The 18,250-nt window shown below is 43.3% G+C and overlaps 2 protein-coding genes across 12 annotated transcripts in view; one reads left to right on the top strand and one right to left on the bottom strand.

Moving 5' to 3' along the window:
• Ttc23 (tetratricopeptide repeat domain 23) overlaps positions 1-1,942 on the bottom strand; it is an 84,878-nt gene extending 82,936 nt beyond the window's left edge. For 6 of the 8 annotated variants that reach the window (XM_087557198.1, XM_087557112.1, XM_087557218.1 and 3 more), the window contains exon 1: positions 1,226-1,942. The gene's annotated coding sequence lies outside the window, so the exon portion shown is untranslated. The remainder of the gene's footprint in view (positions 1-1,225) is intronic. The other 2 variants (XM_087557227.1, XM_087557148.1) reach the window with 1 other exon arrangement.
• Positions 1,943-2,102: 160 nt separating this feature from the next.
• Positions 2,103-18,250, top strand: part of Lrrc28 (leucine rich repeat containing 28) — a 118,003-nt gene continuing 101,855 nt past the window's right edge. For 2 of the 4 annotated variants that reach the window (XM_087569746.1, XM_087569724.1), the window contains exons 1-2: positions 2,158-2,217; positions 5,974-6,201. In XM_087569746.1, coding sequence (XP_087425872.1) covers positions 6,034-6,201 — 168 coding nt within the window. In that variant the 5' untranslated portion in view covers positions 2,158-2,217; positions 5,974-6,033. 4 annotated transcript variants of the gene reach the window in all.

Here is an 18,250-nt window from a genome sequence, read left to right as displayed (position 1 = left end):
TCCATCCTCCACCAGACAAGTGAATTTCTAACAAATTCCTATCAATATAGGAATTTCAACATCAATTTGGACAGGGAATAAAGGCTATTTTAACATGATTTATTTTTCATGAGCAAAATTTGGATGTCAGTGGGCCAAAAATAGTTTTATAAAATGAAAGCCAAAAATTAAAAATTAAGAAGCAGACATTACTTCAGAAATGTTTTCTATTATTACTTTTTGTAATTGTCAACTATTAATAATATATACATATATTGAAATTATAATTACATCCGTTTTTCCTTTTCTTTCCTTATGATCAAGTATCCTATGTACTCCTCCTTTGCTCTCTTTCATATTTATGGCCTCTTTTTTCTTTAATTCTTGTTGGGGTGTGTGTGTGGAGAGAGAGAGAGAGAGAGAGAGAGAGAGAGAGAGAGAGAGAGAGAGAGAGAGAGTGTTTTCAGGTCTGACCATTTGGTATTGGATAATCAATCGGTGTGCTTTTCCTGGGGAATACTATTTCTCCTGATCTCCATATTCTTTGTTTGTAGTGTCACATTATTTTTACTTATAATTAGATAGATAGAAGATAGATAAAATTAAAGCTGCTTAACAAGAAGCCCCTATGCAAGTTAATAGACACCTTTTTGTTGTTTGTTTGTTTTGTCAAGACACGGTTTCTGCATGCAGTCCTTGATGTCCTGGAACTCACTCTGTAGACCAGGCTGGCCTCGAACTCAGAAACCTTCCTGCCTCTGCCTCTGAGTGCTAGGATTAAAGGTGTGGACCAGGACTGTCCAGCTCATCAATTTTTTTAAAAGGACAAAGAATAAGGGTTTTTGTTTGTTTGTTTAAGATTTATTTATTTATGTTATATATGTGAGTACACTGTTGCTCTCTTCAGACACCAGAAGAAAGTGTTGGATTCCATTGTAGATGGTTGTGAGCCACCAAGTGGTGGCTGGGAATTGAACTCAGTACCTCTGAAAGAGCAGTCAGTGCTCTTAACCGCTGAGCCATCATCTCTCCAGCCCCCAAAGAGTAAGTTTAAATGGGGGGGTGGTGGTGGTGGTGGATTTGTTCGAAACACCTAATGTACATAATGAGTTTCGTCAAATAATAAAGAGGAAGACATAGAGGAAACTTTAAAGTTGTACACATTAAAAAAAAAAAAAAAACAAACATTTTACTTTTCATCCCTGGTACTGGGGCTTGAATTTAGTGCCTCTACTGAGCTACATACCTGCCCCCTTTCTTTTTGAAATACTTTATGAAATAGGGTCTCATTAGCTCTTCAGAGTGTCCTTCAACTTGTGATCCTACAGCCTCAGTCTTAAGAGTAGCAGAGGCTGCATGCTGCTCCACCAGAATAATCAGATTCTTAGTCTTAAGGTACTCATCGACTGTCTATTTAGCCATATAGAAACTGTCAGATCATTTCACTAAATTGTGATTGTCCTCAGTTATCTCACACTAGAGCCTGTGCTTCTTTTTAAATTTTCATTTATGAGACAGTGTCTCATGCAGCTGAGGTTGGCCTTTAACGCCTGTCTCCACCTTCATATCATTGGGATTCCGGCGTGCACGACCACACTTAGGTCACTTGAGCGTAGGCAGCGATCAGTGAGCATTTGGAGACATTATATCCAGTGCTTAAGTTCTGCTTGTTGACTCTATTTACTTGCGTTACGGAAGCCCGACGGCTTCTGTTTAAAAGTCAGAATGGTGGTGTAACAGTAGCCGGAATTGCTGATAGAGCAGATGCAAGACTGTGCATAGGTCGATTTAATCGCTCCGCGTCGAGTTTTATTGTTGGCATCAGGATGAACGTATGAATAAAAGAACTGGCTAGTTACTGGCGACCCTGAGGCTGGCGACAGCTAAACAACCTACCTAAACACTAACGCAGAACACCCACTTTCTTAACACTGAGCTCCAAGCCGGAGCCGGAAGCCAGGACAGAGCGGTGGCTGGGACGCTGGAGGAAGTCGCGCTCTCAGCCAATAAGCGCCAGGTTTTGAAAACGAATCTCTCATTTCACCTATCGTAAGACAACGAGAACTGAGACGAACTATCGCGAGGTTTCATTCTCCGGGCCCCTTCTACCCCGAACACTACTCCCGTTAGTCAGGCCCGCCTCTCCGCAGGCTCCGCCCCCGTAGCCCCGCCCTCCCTGTTTCTGGACTGCCTTCCAGCGCAGCATGAGCCGCTGAGAGCTGGTCAGCGGGCGCCTAGGTGAGTGTCTAAGTTTCCAGGCTCACGGGTCGAAGCTGCTGGCGCGGCTCCCGGTGGGGACGCTTATCCCCGTCGCCATAGAAGAGTCTGGGCCTCTGGGAGAGAGACACTGGCTGTCCGGCTTTGGATCCCCACCGCTGCCGTGCCCTCCATGGCCCCTGGTACCAAAGTATCCTGGTATCTATCATCTTCCGAATCCCTGCCCCTGGGCTCCCTGCTGCCGAACTCTTATGACCTTAGGCTCGAACTAACTCAGGCAAAACCAGGACATCTGGTATCTTTTCTCATGGAGAAAACAGCCTTTTACAGACGATTGTAATATACAATTTGTTAAGTCTCTAATCTCCAACGTTAGAAAGCCGACTTGTTTATTCAGTCAAATCAAGAAGGACTACTCTTTCAAATACTTGGGCTTAAAATGGGGATGTACTTGAGAGATGGTTCTGTTTCTACTGAGAAGACTGGTGGTGGACTTCCAGAACACTGAAGGTGCAGCTGTATCTGCTGGTCAATACTGGTTACATTGTTTACAGTCACTGTGGGCAGGGGTGAGGTTTTTGAAAGGGTCAGGAAAACTATCAAGGCTGTATGGCCAATGAGTGCATATTGGAGAACCAAGTGTATCGTTGATCTTGGGAAGCTTTTGGATTTGATTTGCATGCATGTCATCTCTCAGTTTGTAGGAAGATGCATTTCAGCAGAGCCTAATGATGCTCTTGAAGTAACCAGTGCCAGGTGGGACATTCAAAGAGAGCCATCTGGTTACAGTGAGTGAAGTTTTTGGATATGGCTTTTTACTTTGCAAAAGGGAATCCTTCCATATGTGTAGTCTTTGGCTGTCTCACAAGGATGGCCCTGGCTACATTTTACATTTGTAAAAGGCTGCGTTATAGGAAAGCTGGTGCCCAGACTTTGGAGTTAGGACCCCCTGCTTTTCGGTTGTGGCAAAGTCCCTCATCTGTAAAGTGGATTAATTCATGTCTGCTGTGCTGCTTAGCTGTGAAGATAAAGATATTTATGACGGATAGGAAGTTTAAATCGTCTGGATGATCTCAATGGCTAGATTAAAAAAAATCAGCCTTGGAACAGCTGCTCTGATTTCATCCATTTATTAGCTGTTTGAAAGCTAAAAGTACTATAGATGCTATATTCATATACAGGTATGCAGATATGAAGAAAGCAGCATCTCTCTGGACTTGGAGTTTTACAGACTCTTGTCTAAAGTGTCAGTAAACAGGGGTGCATATCTGTATCTGTAGATATAGATAGGTAATCTAAAACAAATAGTAAAAACGAGCAAGTGGCTTGCTCTGAAAGAAAGTCAAGGGAATGATTAGTTTGGGATAGGGAGGTGAGTTTTACGTTGGAATCTGCAAGGGGAAAGAGGCATTTCCAGGCTAGGAGGAGAGCAGCAACAGCTAGGAGGAGTTTGGCAGCTCCTGGGACTAAGAGAGGTCAGGGACTTGGTGAATGTGGCAGAGGTGGCTGGACAGGCAGGTTGGGCCCGATGGTCAAGGGCTCAGGAAGCTTTGTAAGACTTGACTTTTCTCAATAAGGGGTTGCTAAAGGATTTTTTAGTCAGACGTGCCTGAGAGGAAGAGGTGCAATTAATGGGTGCATTTTCAGAGGCCCATTGCTGTGATTGACATGTTGGGAGTGAGGAGAGTGGACACATGGAGGCCAGGAGTACAGTTGGCCAAGGCAGGAGATGGCTCTGGCCTGTGGGTTGGGCAGCTGGAGAGAGATGGCTGGAACTGAGATGTATTTGGGAAGGGAACACTAGCCTCCATTGAAGAAGCTGTGATGGAGAGGATGGGCTCCTTCCTGACTCCCAGCTGAGCTGCTGTGTGGACAGAAGGGTGCTTCCCCTACATTTGCTGACACAGGAAAACCTGGGGAGGTAACTAAGGGTGATGAGCACTGACACTGTCAGGGAAGGTACGGCATCGGAGATGATGCTGTAAAATATCTAAACCACTCCTGCTTACTCAGGGCATAATTGTATGACATCGGGGATGCTGTAAGACATAAACCACTCCCGCTTACTCAGGGCATAATTGTATGACATCGGGGATGCTGTAAGACATAAACCACTCCCCCTTACTCAGGGCATAATTGTATGACATCGGGGATGCTGTAAGACATAAACCACTCCCTCTTAATCGGTGAATTATTCTAGCCTTGTCTTCCAAACAGAAGCATTGGTTCTGTCAGTGCTGTAGTTAGTTCCCTTCACTTTATATAAAGACACATAAGATGCCTAAAGATCCCGTGCCTGGCAATAAAGCGAGGAAGGAATAAGGAGGGGAAAAGTATTAGATTCTTAGGTTGACCTGGGGCCGTTAACCACCACTTCATAGAATACTCTTTTTTTTTTTTTTCTTTTTTTCGGAGCTGGAGACCGAACCCAGGGCCTTGCGCTCGCTAGGCAAGCGCTCTACCGCTGAGCTAAATCCCCAACCCCCATAGAATACTCTTAAGTAAAGTGGCAACTGCTGACTTCTGAGCTAAGAAATGAGTTTGAAAATGATAGAAATTAACCCCAAAATTTATAAAACTCTGTTCATTGAGAGCCTCATATGATTATTCAATGAGAATTATTTTCTTAAAATGAATAAAATAATTGAAACTTCTCCCTTTTCTTTTTCAATAAAGAACTAGAAGGGATGTCTAGAAAAATTGACTTTTTGAGTAAATATGTTGTATGTACTTTCATTTCCACCCTATCTTCTGGAATCCCGTGCCTCATCATAAAGAACCTACCCTAGGCCTGGGGTCAGATTCTTGCTTTTAATTCCGTGTGAACCATTCCACCTTTGACAAAGTCTGGAAGCCTGCATCTGTTCCTCATGTGTTACTAATGAAGTTTGTTCATCCTCACACGTTCATAGTAAAGCTTGCTGGTCTGTATGCCTGGGCAGATGTCAAAGGTAGCTTCATTGTCCATCATCCAACATATTAGCTGCTCCATCTACGTGAGTTTACCTGAGGTCCAGAGATTTATAATTGAATCATAAGGGTGCAGTATTTTGGACTGGTGTCTTTTGACCGCCTTCTTTGCTATTTCTGCAAAGCTGTGAGGAAACGGCTAAAAGGATTAAAGAAGTGAAAGTGTGGGATAATCGACACCATTTAGGTAGGAGGAAGTAAAGGAATTGGGCTGTCAGCGGTCTAAGTAGGAATAGTGTATGTTTGAATGTTCCAGGTAAGTAAAATACAAAACCAAGCAGCTCAAGATGGAAGTGAGGCCTGCTGCGTTTGGGTTTTGTTTTTTTAAAAAACCTTTCTTTGGTCATGCTGTGCAGCTTGTCTCTGGGGATGCCAAGCAGTTGTAGAGTGCTTTCCCAGCATGCACAGAGCCCTGGGTTTGGTCTCAGTGCTGCAAAAACAAAGAGGTGTGTCACACAACTGTATTCCTAGCACTCCTGGAGGCAGAGACAGGAGGATCAGAGATTTCAAGCCTTGGCTACATAGCAAGTTTTAGGCTACCCTAGGGTACGTGAGAAACCCGTCTGTAAAAAACAAAGCCAGACATTGAGCCTCTCATCCTATAAAGAGTTCTACCTGAAGAACAAAAGAGTTTTACCCGCCCTCCCCCCCCCCCCCCCCCGTAAGGTCTATTTCTAGTGAGTAGCAAATACTGCTTAATCAGACTACTCTGTTATTTTAATGTGTTGTCTTGTAGCTCTGTAGGATGACAGGTTATGCAGTGCTTATAAGAAATCTTAATGACTAAATTTCTTCTCCTCTTTGTAGAAATGGACCAATTTTGACAAGATGTAGTGCGGTAGCACTCCTGGTTGGACATGTTCAGTCATGGCATCCGAACTCTGTAAGACGATCTCTGTGGCCAGGCTTGAAAAGCACAAGAATTTGTTCTTAAATTACAGGAACCTGCACCATTTTCCACTGGAGTTACTGAAAGATGAGGGGCTGCAGCACCTGGAGAGGCTCTACATGAAAAGGAACTCCCTCACAACCTTGGTAGATATCACATTGCGTTAATACCATTGCTAAGTGCGGCCCTGATCCAGATGTTTCCCTCATCCATGCTGTTTAGGTCAGGGCAATACATATGCAGGCAGTGGGGATCCACGGGGCTCTCAGTCGCTGCTCATTCAATGCTGACGTCCCTGCAGTTAGACTGTAGAACGGACATGCAGGAAAGTGAAATTATTCTGACACACCACTAAGAAGATGAGTTTGTCTTCAGTCAGCAAGCGCATCTCTCAGGGCCTATGCTTCTGCTGTGCATTAAAGCAGCCTAGGAAAAGTTAAATAAGAAGGCCAACAGCTTGACGGAGTGGAGTGATAGGCATTAAAAGAGAATGACTTGATGAAAGTTTAAAGAAGCCTTTGTGTGTTAACTAAACAAAACCTCCTTTATGATTGCCTTGTTGAAAATTAGCAATCTTGTATTGAGATGTCATATGATTTGGTCCTCACCCGAGTTTGCTGCTGAAGCGAGATCTGATTCCCTTTATGATCTAAGAGTGAGCACAGACTCATCTTCATAGCCTGTCATGTGTAGCATAAACTCTTTAAATTTGGGAAGAAAATGTTCTAACCAGAATTTGATTCCCTCTGCTTATTATAAAATGTCCCCATCTTCAGTGAATTTACTTATATGGCCTCTTGTGGTTATCATTTTACCTGGTTGGAATCTCATGCTTGAATTTGTGATTTATGTTAGCCTGCTCTTTCTTTGTAAATGAACCTTTCTATAGTTTGAGCTTTCCTAAGTATCTGGGAAGTTTGTCATACTAGTTTTATACTTATGGCATGTGCTCTTGGGCAATCTGAGACAGGCAGAATGCATTGTAAAGCGTATCTTTGCTTTATCAAGGAACAAATGGTTGGGCACCTTTTTAGTGTTTGATATATTGGTTCCTACGTGAAGTTGATACTTAGGTTTTTTTTTTTCTTTAGCTGTTTTTAAACTCTAAAATGTTTTATCTACACTTTCACTAGTCTTTTAAGAATATTTGTGTGCGACCATGTGATGTGAGATCATACTTACCTTAAGTTTTCTAGCCTTGGGAAGAAGTAGTGTAAGAGATATTTGGTCAGGGATGGCAGCTTCAATTTGCCACTTGTATAGAAGTGTTCAGGAGCAGGTTGCCGCCTGATGGACCAGACGTTTCAGGGAAACTAACCTTCGCTTCCAGAAGTTAAGCAGTTGGTCTTCTGTAAGTTTCTGTCAGTTTTCAGTTGAGAAACTCCTTTGGTATGTACCACACGATTGGGATGTACATCGGTGGCTCGCTGCACACACCTCATTGGAAAATGCTTTTAGCTGGCGCACAGAGTAATGGGTTCCACTAGGACAAGGCCATTGCATATCGCTGCCTTGCTCCTATTCCTCACCTTCTCCTCTCCTCAGTCCTTCTCCACCCCCGCTCCCCGTCTCTGTCCGCTGTCCCATAGCATACATTCCACGTTCATGTTCTGCCCTCTTTCAGTCTGTGAAGATTAAAGTTTCACAGGTGTTTGTAATCAAGGTCGCATCTCGTTTTCTCTCAGCAATTAATGTTTGGTGTGGATCAGATACCTTTATGAGGTCAGCTTTATGTCAACTGTTCTAGTCCCTGGCAGACCAGCTGTAAAACAGGGTTTTGGGTGTTTGCTGGTGTTAAAATGTCATTCCTGCCTGGGGTTTAAGTTTGTGGGACTTGACAGCAACTGCAAAGCTCCCGTGCTGCCGGCCAGCATGGTCGCCATGTAGGCCGATAATGAGTTAGGAATTCACTGGCCGTTTGTTACTTGGAGACCTGCCAGTCACTCCTTTTTGTGTTTCCTTCTTTCCTGGTACAATTTTTTTTTTTTCATTGTGTTAAATGTCTTTTTCTTCCCTTTCCTACTTTTCACCCCTCGCCATGAGAAGCCGCTTCCTGAGAAGTAGTGACCCATGTGCAGCCCCGCCCACCTCCCTTGTGTGCTTCTTGTTACTTGATTCAGCATACTGGCTTATATTTGTAAGATGATAGTGTGTCATGTCTTCAGAATTTGGGGGATGCCAGTAGTTTCTGAATTATTAAACAGGAAAAAAGCCTGCGAACTTAATGGAACAGACCTTTTCCCTTAAAACGTTTTACTTGCGTTTATTTTATGTTGCATTTATTCCTGTGCCATAAGTTCCTCCTGGGGGTGTCTTTCTCTGTGCAGCCTCCCACTCCGGCTTAGGAGCAACGCTTTCCTGTTCAGTGAGGACCATCTCAGGGGGATGGTGTGCGTGCGTGCGTGCGTGCGCGTGCGTGCGTGTGCGTGCGTGTGCGTGCGTGTGTGTGTGTGTGTGTGTGAGAGAGAGAGAGAGAATGTGTGTGTGAGAGAGAGAGAGAATGTGTGTGTGTGTGTGAGAGAGAGAGAGAGAGAAAGTGTGTGTGTGTGTGTGTGTGTGTGTGAGAGAGAGAGAGAATGTGTGTGTGTGTGTGTGTGAGAGAGAGAGAAAGTGTGTGTGTGTGAGAGAGAGAGACTGTGTGTGTGTGTGTGTGTGTGTGTGTGTGTGTGTGTGTGTGTGTGTTTTGTTAGAATGGCTTACAGGCTGTGATCTGAATAGTTTAACAATGGCTGCCTCCAGCAGAAAGGCCAAGGGTCCCGTAGTTCAGTCTACAAGACCGGATGTCTCAGTAGTCCTGATCTAGGGCTGGAGTACTAGGGGAGTCGTAAGAGCTGCCAGTTTTCAGTCCATGTTGGATTTTGAAGAAATAGGCTCTACCACCATCGAAGGAATGGCTCAGGCTAGTTGTTCTCAGGCGAGTGAGAGTGAGGGCAAGCAGACAGAAAACACAAGCTTCCTCCTGTCCTTTTATGTGGGCTGTCCCCATAAAGTGTGGCCCAGATTTAGGGTAGCTCTTCTGACTTCAGTTGATCTGGATTTAGGGTGGGCCCCCCACCTCAAATAATCCAACTGGAAGATCCCTTACAAGTACACCCAGCTGCTTTGGGTTTCAAACACTTTCAAAGGTAGTCAAGTTGACAGCTAAGACAGACCAACCATCATACATGGGTTAATCTGATGATGAGTTCTGTAAATTTGCAGTGTGTCTTGGGTACGTTGCATATCTGGATATAGGTGACTGGATAGTCTACATCTAGCCTTAAATTTCATGTTACTATCTTTGTTGCTACAAAACTTCAGCACTGTTTTGGGGCCATCAGCCCTGCCTCCAACTCACTGCTTGGCCTGGACACACCTGTAGATAGACTCCACTGTACTTCAGTCGGGCACACGTTCCTTTTTTGAAGTGAGATCTTGCAGATACTTGGTGTGAATTTGCATAACCTGGATGACCTGGTCAATTTGAGTGTTCATAAAGTAAACACAAGGATTTGAACCTCTGGATTTGCATGATTTTTGTAGGGTTTTCTGAGATGAGAGTAGATTTTTAGATGGCTATGGAGCACAGTGCCTCTCTGCCATTGCCTGGTCCTGCTCCATGGACATGCCTCTCATTGATCTGTGGCTAATAGTGGCCTGTCTGGCTTGGGGCTCCAGGTTCTAAGTGCTGCCTTGTCCCTCTGCATGGGGCACTAATGGCCTGCACAGTGGCCCCGGAGTGCAGATCCCAGGGCCTGGATACACACATCTCTGAGGCTGGTGCCGCTTATACCAGCAGTGATGGAGAACTGTGTCCTTCAGTTTCCTGCCCCTACTCAGAAGCTTGGCCAACTTTTTAATGTCAAAGATGATGGCTGTGGTGAAGTCAGAAACATCAAGTGTCTGCTTAATGCTTTCAATCCTCAGAGATTACTGCTCATGCTTGGGTATGAAGTCCAGGGCCCAGGTGCTGTGGGGAGGCCAGCTGGCTTCTGTGTAGATGCAGCCTTCTTACTGTCTCCTCACACAGTTGGATGACGAGAGATCTTCCTCAGACCTCTCTTTACTTAGCCCATGCTGGCTTTGTTTTCAGAACCCAATCACTTCCCAAAGGTCCTAGGTCCTAATGCCATGCATGATCTTGGGGACGAGGACTTCAGCATGAATTTTAGATTAGATGCAACATTCAGACTGCAACTCCTTCCACTCGCTTGCTTGTATCTCTATATGCTCCTGTAATTATTTGTTTTTCCTTTTTTAATAATAAAACATTCATAGTCTACATATTTTCCTTCAAATTCCTCTTTGTTTATAATGTCTCTAGGTTAGTAGGTAGAAATGTCTCTGTGTATGTATACACTTGTGTTTCGGAGGTTCTCAAAGGGATAACGGAATAAATGCTGGGTCAAAAGGTAGATAATTTTATTTTAAAATACTTAGCAGTAGTATTTCGTTATATAGTATTACCTTTATTTGTGTAGCTAGGAAATTGTCCAACTTTTTTCCAGTGTAATATGAGCTGATTTATGTAGGAACCCAATTGTGTAATTAAGGGGTGACTACAGGAATAGTTAGGGGTGAGCATATTAGTCCTATAATATTATTATTTGGGAGACTGAAGTAAGAGGTTCATGCATTTGGGGCCAGACTATATAGAAAGTTTCTCTTTCAAACCAAACCAAATCAAACCAAACTAAAACCAGAACCATAAAAGACAAAAGTAGATAGGAAACATGATTTTGGGTCCTAAAATTTACCTTTTTAGACAATATTTTAAAGACGTTTTCTGTAAATATCATTAGAATTCATGGTACCCAGTTGGTGGCCTGGTTGGGAGAGACTTAAGAAGTGAGGCCTTGGGGCTGGAGAGATGGCTCAGTGGTTAAGAGCACTGACTGCTCTTCCAGAGGTCCTGAGTTCAAATCCCAGCAACCACATGGTGGCTCACAACCATCTGTAATAAGATCTGATGCCCTCTTCTGGTGTGTCTGAAGATAGCTACAATGTACTTATATAGAATAAATAAATCTTTAAAAAAAAAAAAAGAAGTGAGGCCTTGAGGACTGGGGAAGTGTGTCAGTCAGGAAAGCACTTGTTGGACAAGCATGAAGGCCTGAGTTCCTGTTGCCAGCACTGATGTAAAAGGTATGGTGACATGCACTTGTAATTCCAGCACGCTGGGAAGGTGATGATCCACGGTGCGGCCTGCCCTAGACCTAGACCGTGAGGTGACATGGAGTCAACGGCACAGACTCATTGGAACACTGCTGCAGGCTCCTTTAATACCCTCCACCTGTGCCCCATTGGTCCCAAGAAAGCTTCTCTTCTAAACAGCAGCTCCTAGTTGGCTGCCATTGTCTGTGTCAGCATTCCTTGATCTCAGGCAGTCTCAGTTAGGTCCTCCTGCAGGAGATGCCTTTGCAGCTGCATGGTCCCCAGCATCTACAGAGGTGGATACTAACTGAATGAGTAAGCTCCAGGTTCAGTGAAAGATCCTGTTTCAAAACATACATTGAAGACTGAGGAAGCCTCTGACCTCTACACACGTGAGCACATGTGCCACACATGGACATGTATACACATACATATCACACACACAAAATTAGTAACTACTGTTCAAGATTTTTAGTATCTCTTTTTAGAGACTATGAGAAGACACTGTAACTCACTATTGGAATGGAAGTTGTCTTGACCTTTTTTTGGTGTTGTAACCAAGCCAGCTCAGTCAGTCAACAGGTTCTCCAGGGCAGGATTGAGGATTGAAAAGAAGACAGCTAGACAACACTATAACATGACTTCAGCCAGTGCTGAGGCTGAAGCAGGTTTTTTTTTCCAGTCTGCTTTTATATCAATTTAGGTATATTTAAAGAATATGGTCAGTTCTCAGATCAAAGACAACTGATCAAACAAGGCAAAGAACAAAGAGATCACACCAGGTAGTAATCAAACAAAGCAAAGAGTTCCAGTAATCACTGGGTCTGGGGGCTTAACAGGATTACCCTCCCCCCAAAAAAGGAAGTCACACATTCCCTGGCTGTGTTTACCTTGATCCTTGCATAGCCCAAATGTGAATATTCTTATCTGAGCCTACTTATTGAGCCCAGAGATAGTTACTTGCCAGAATTCCTATAAGTAGCATCAAAAGCTCTCCATAGTGCTGTAGACCCTGTCTAGTAAAATTTTATACCCATTAGGAAAAAAATCAGAAACAAGGATATTCATTACAATGTGGTAATGTGATGAACACTTGTCTTCAAAATGTCCATTGATATGGTGGTTGAAACTTAACGCTAACTTCTGAGTCTTTACTAAGGCTTTGGCCTCACAGCAAAGCCAGGCATTGTTTTAGCAACTCCCACCTGTTAGATCCTGAAAAGAGTGCTTTGCTGTAGGCACTGCCATTACCCCACAGTTACAGATGAATGCAGGCACTGACAGGACTCCAGTTGCAGATGACTGGAGAGTGTGAAGGAGTGGGAGGGAGCCGAAGAAGAGCCTCGGTATTAATAGTGGGAAAAGATCCTGCCCTGGAGAACCTGTTGACTGACTGAGCTGGCTTGGTTACAACACCAAAAAAAGGTCAAGACAACTTCCATTCCAATAGTGAGTTACAGTGTCTTCTCATAGTCTCTAAAAAGAGATACTAAAAATCTTGAACAGTAGTTACTAGTCTATCTGATTATTGTATTTTCTTTTTAAATACTTTAAAAAGTAAGGCTAGTTGGCATATGGACTTTAAATATTTTGATTTATAATGGTGGCGACTATGCTTATGTGGTTCTGATGTAAATGGCTCCTTTGTAGCTGGTTATGAGGTTAAGGTGAGAAAAGTCACACTTCTCTCTCCTTGTCCCTTGTTCCATGCATTCCTTACCCAAAATGCTTGGAACCAGAAGTTTTAGATTTTAGGTATTTTTGTTCTCATGTCTAGTTGCATAATTTGCTTGTATTTCACACAACCTATAGACACAGCCTAAAGTTAATTGTGTGCCATATGCATACAGCACCTGAGTTTTTACTGGATCCTGTCAGGGAGCGCAGGTGTGACTTTCCCACCTGTGGCTTTGTGTTGGGGCCCAAATGGATGAGATCAGAGGGCTTTTTGGATTAGATGCTCTAACACATGTGAGGCAGGAGAAATAGAAGGGGCTAAGTGTGGCTCTTTGTGAGTTCTCATGAGGAGTTCTTGTGGCTCTTCAACCTGTCGGACCCACAAGACTTCACCTGCTGCTCTGGGGCAGGCTCTGCAGTCTCCCGGATTGTACTTGCTCTAGCCCGACATAAAACCATCGTAATTATTTTGGGGCTGAATAGATGGAAGTAGGAAAGTCTATCACATGGTCAAGTTTTTCAGTGATCTGTTTGTTTTTAAAACAGGGTCTTGCAATGTAGTCAGGCTGGCTTTGAACTTGTGCTTTCTCCTTGCTCCAGCCTCCCAAGTGCCGGGATTATAGACATTAAGCTGTCACACACAGCATTCCGCTTGCATTTCAGTATTTATATACTGTCATAGAAATCAGTCTGTGGAAACGTAAGCAAGGCCACAGTGAAACCACTGAACTGGACTGCTCCATGGGTGGAAAGAAGGTTTATTTTAGATATGAAACTGCTTCATGGCTGTTCCTCAGGTGGTAGAGATGAGTGGCCAGAGGCATTTGGGAGTGCAGAGCTGCCATGGCTACCTGTTAGGGATAGAGAGAATAGCCAACAGACAGGAAAAGCCTCCCGAGTTATAAAGAGCGGCTACCTGTTAGGGATAGAGAGAATAGCCAACAGACAGGAAAAGCCTCCCGAGTTATAAAGAGCAGGTTACTTCAGAGCAGAGGAAGCTATAGGCTGGAACAGCCTGCAGTGTGTGTGTGTGTGTGTGTGTGTGTGTGTGTGTGTGTGTGCGCGCGCTCGCACGTGTAGCCCCCACATTCATGTAAAAACACATAGACACATTCATGGTGGCCAGGGTCTAGTTTGGGGAGATTGTCTTGCGCAATTGGGTATATAATTAACAATTACACAACATGTATCATGCAATAAGGGCAGTCTTATTTGATCAAAGTTCAGGCCTGGTCAAAGGTGCTTCACAAGGCTGCAGCTCTGTGGTAAAGTCAGATCATGGCATCCATGGTTACCAGTTTGCTTACTTTTAATTAAAAATTTTTTTTCTTTTGAGACAGGGTTTCTCTGCATAGCCCTGACTGTTCTAGCACTCACTCTGTAGATCAGGCTGGTCTTGAACTCAGATCTGCCAGCCCCTGCCTCCTCAGTGCCGGGATTAATGGCGTGCACTGCCATTGCCCAACCTCTGTTAATTTTTAATGTAAGTTTTTTGAGAATTTAAACATGTATATGTTGTAATAAAAATCAATCTGGGGTTTCTTCCCCACCTTGGATCATATAGTTCCCAGATAAAAAGATACAAAACCTTTATAATAATCCTTAATATCAGTAGAGCTGGGCAGATATCACTCCTCTAAACTATTTTGTTTGCTTCCCTGTCAATAGCCCCAAGATATGACTGGCCATGTTCCACTGGGCCTCTCTCACTTGGAGTGGCCAGCCCTCATGGCTAGTTCTCACGATCCCTTACTCCACGGTGTCATCTCTCTCTTCACTTTCTGCTCCTTTTTGTCTCTGCTTCAGACCCCAAGCCCTGGGAACCAAAGCCCCACCTACCTCTTTTCTGCCCGCTAAAGGCAGTAGGCATCTTCGTTCAACCAATAGTTTTAAATTAAGTAGCAAGGTTACACAGCATGACTTGTGTATGTGAGGACTTCCTTGTCCCTGAGGCAACCAGATCTTGGGGGCCAGAACTTGCCATTAGAGTACACAGAAACAGACCAAACCTCATCATGCGTATGTTGTATTTACATCATTTATTTCTACCCCCTCCCCCTTCCAGCATCTCCTCCGTTTCTCTGGTAGTCTCCACCTCGTCTGTATCTATTATCTCACTCACCCATCTACCAACACATGTACAGAGCATTGCTTATGTGTACATGCATTTAGGGCTGACGACCACTGGGATTGTATAACCTATCGGGGGCTTATCTCTGCAGAAAGCTGATTCTTCCTCATTCTGCAGCTTGAAGTTCTACATTCTTTACATCCTTATCAACATTTGATATTTTTCATTTTGTTGTTGTTGTTGGCATAGCTGTTCTCGTAGTTATGAAGTGATACTTCATTGCAGGTTTGATTCGCACTTCCTGGAGGCTGGTGACATTAAGCAGCATTTATAGCTGCTTTTAGAATTTAGCACACAATAGTGTGTTAGTTGGCTTTCTGTTGTTACAGCAGATTCCTGGATAACCAACTTAGAAAGAGGTATTCTGGCTTGTGGTTTTAAAAGTTCCCATCCACTGTGGAGTACACCTGTTCCTCTGTGACTGGGAAGCAAGAGTAGAAAGAATGAGAGACGGGAAGGAAGGCAGGGACTCAAATCCCTTCAAGTTGACTTTCCCTGTGATCTAAAGACTCACCATCTCCGGAAAGCAGCATCATGGGAGCCAAGCCTTTAAGGAGGTTTGAAATCCATCTCTAGCAGATTTTTTTAAAATAATTAGTCCATCTTTCAGTAGCTTTTTTGTTACTGGGTTACAATAGTCCTTTTATGTTCTGGGTGCTGGATCCTTACCTGCTATGTGTTTTGTAAATACTTCTCTCAGTCTATACATTGTCTTTTATTTATAGTGTCCTTTTATGTACAGAAGGTCTTACTTAGGATGTTCAACTTATATACTTTTTCCCTGTTGTAGCATTGCTTTTGTATACCATCTGTGAAATCTACTGCCAAATCCAATAGTAAGGACATTTATTCCTTTTCTTTTAAATAATTTGTTTTCATTTTATGCATGTGGGTGTTTTGTCTGCAGTTATGTCTCTACACTACATGTATGCAGTACCTATGGAGGCCAGAAGAGGGCATGGGATCCCATGAGACAGGAGTTACAGATGGTCATGAGCCAACATGTGGGTACTGGGAATTGAACCTGGGTCGTCTGGAAGAGCAGCTTGTGTGCTTAACTGCCAAGCCATCTCTCTAGCACCATATTCTTCTGTTTTGTATAAGTGATGGTTTTAGCTCCTAAACTAAAAGTTGTTGAATTGAGCTAATTCCTGTGTAGTGTGAAATAAGGACACAGACCATTCCTTTTAATTTCTTTAACTGTTCTAAGAGCCTAAACTTGTGACTTCTGTGAGATGTGTTATTAGATGTTAGGTTGCAGCAGGTGCTGAACCTTGGGTCCTAGTAGCTTATAGCCACTAGGTATTTCTTATTCCTAAGGGATGCAAACAGTTGCAGATTATTTGAGTACTCTGGCTTGAGGTATTTTCCCTCAGGGGTGAACCCTAACAAAGCTGTTACCATCTTGAAGTCACTGTGGAGCAGGCAGTTTCTTTTGAGAGACTAGGAGTTAGACTTCTGGGAGGTAAACAGACAGGGAGAGGGTCAGGGTTAAGGAGACAGGTTCCCAAGATGGCCAGGTTTTCCTTACCCTCCTGACTTAAGAAAAAAGCCTGACAGCTTAAAACAAAGCCTTGTAGGCTTTTATCTCCTAGAAGGCCAAGTCACACAAGAGGTGTAGGCCATCTGTCCATCCTGTCTTTCTTCAAACTGACCAACCCTAAGGGAAGAAAAGTTCTTCAAAGACTTAAAAACCCCAACCCTTGAGAAGAGACTGGATTTTTTGGCTTTGCGAGTGTTCTGCCCACTTTCTAGGGGCCTTTTTCTCTGTGTGTCTGCTGGAAGCCTGTGTTTTTCCTCATCCCCATTAAATGCCTTTCCTTGACAGCAAATTCTGTATGCTCCTGTTAGCAGTGTTTGAGATGATTCTACCTGGCTTAAGATTTTTCCTGCCGTTTAATTCTTTAGTTGGCAGGAAAGAAAAACAAAACAAGCAAACAAACAAAAAAATCCCAAACCTCGAGCCTGACGAAGCCCCCTAGACTGTATCATTTTTGCCCTAGTTTCTGAAGGAGAGGAGTAGGAAGGGCAGTCTCTACTACAGAATGTCACAGATCTGTTGTGGTTTATAAAACACATGAAATAGAGCTGGAGAGATGGTTCAGTGGTTAAGAGCACTGACTGCTCTTCTAGAGGTCCTGAGTTCAATTCCCAGCAACCACATGGTGGCTCACAATCATCTGTAATGGGATCTGACTCCCTCTTCTGGTGTGTCTGGAGACAGCTACAGTGTACTTATATATAATAAATAAATAAATCTTTAAAAAAAATAGATGGGTTGGGGATTTAGCTCAGCGGTAGAGCGCTTGCCTAGCATGCGCAAGGCCCTGGGTTTGGTCCCCAGCTCCGAAAAAAAAAGCAAAAAAAAAAAAAAAAAAAAGATGAAATACTTGTCCCAAGTTATAAACATTTAAAAGTCTTCACATTTAAGGGGAGTTTGAAAGCAACATTTTATGCCAGCTATACATAAAAAAGTTTACTTTTGCATTGGAAGCACTGCATGAAGAAAATTTATTGATATAAATGTTAATGGAATTTCTATTTTCCATGTACCGAAAATGTGGGATTAGAAAGGAGGGAGTGATATTACAGAGCACCAGTAGGGGGCAGTCACGGCCTGCTCACAGATGAATGAAGTTTCTTAGGCACCAGTAGGGGGCAGTCACGGCCTGCTCAATAGGTGCTGTTTCCTAGGCTGTTTGAGAGATGCGTTTACTTATTTTGTATTTTCAAAAGGCAGTCTTCTCATGGACCACAGTCTTCTCAAAGTTAGTATACCTGCTTTTAAATAAAAACACAATGTATTTAACTTGTCAGTAAGCTCACACTGATGCCTGTCAGTAGCAGAAGTATGGTGTCAGTGTTTTGTATATAGCTCTAACTCAAAAAGCAAACTAAAAGCAAAGCAGTGTATCATAGAATGCTGTGTGATCGAGTCAAGTAAGCAGAGCGTCGTGTAAGCCAACCACCAACAATGTTGATGCTCCACACATGAAACCCGATAACGGTCTGAGCATTTCTTCCCTGCTGATTGCTTTACAGTTCTCTAGTGTTGCTAGGTATGCCCATAAATGGAAGCATGTGTTGTTACGAGGAAAGATACCAATACTAAAAGACCATATAGGGATTTGGCTAGATCCACTTGTGACACTGAAGGAGTAAGTTTGAGTGTATACTGTGTGAACTCACAGCTTGTACAGCTTAAATGTTTAAGTTGTTCTGTCAACAGTCAGAACTCAAAACTTCAGTTGTTT

Source organism: Rattus norvegicus, chromosome 1, assembly GCF_021556685.1.
Source record: "Rattus norvegicus strain SHRSP/BbbUtx chromosome 1, alternate assembly SHRSP_T2T, whole genome shotgun sequence".
Lineage (NCBI taxonomy): Eukaryota > Metazoa > Chordata > Mammalia > Rodentia > Muridae > Rattus > Rattus norvegicus.
The sequence above is the reverse complement of the archived record's forward strand: the minus strand, read 5'-3'. Positions and strand labels throughout refer to the sequence as shown.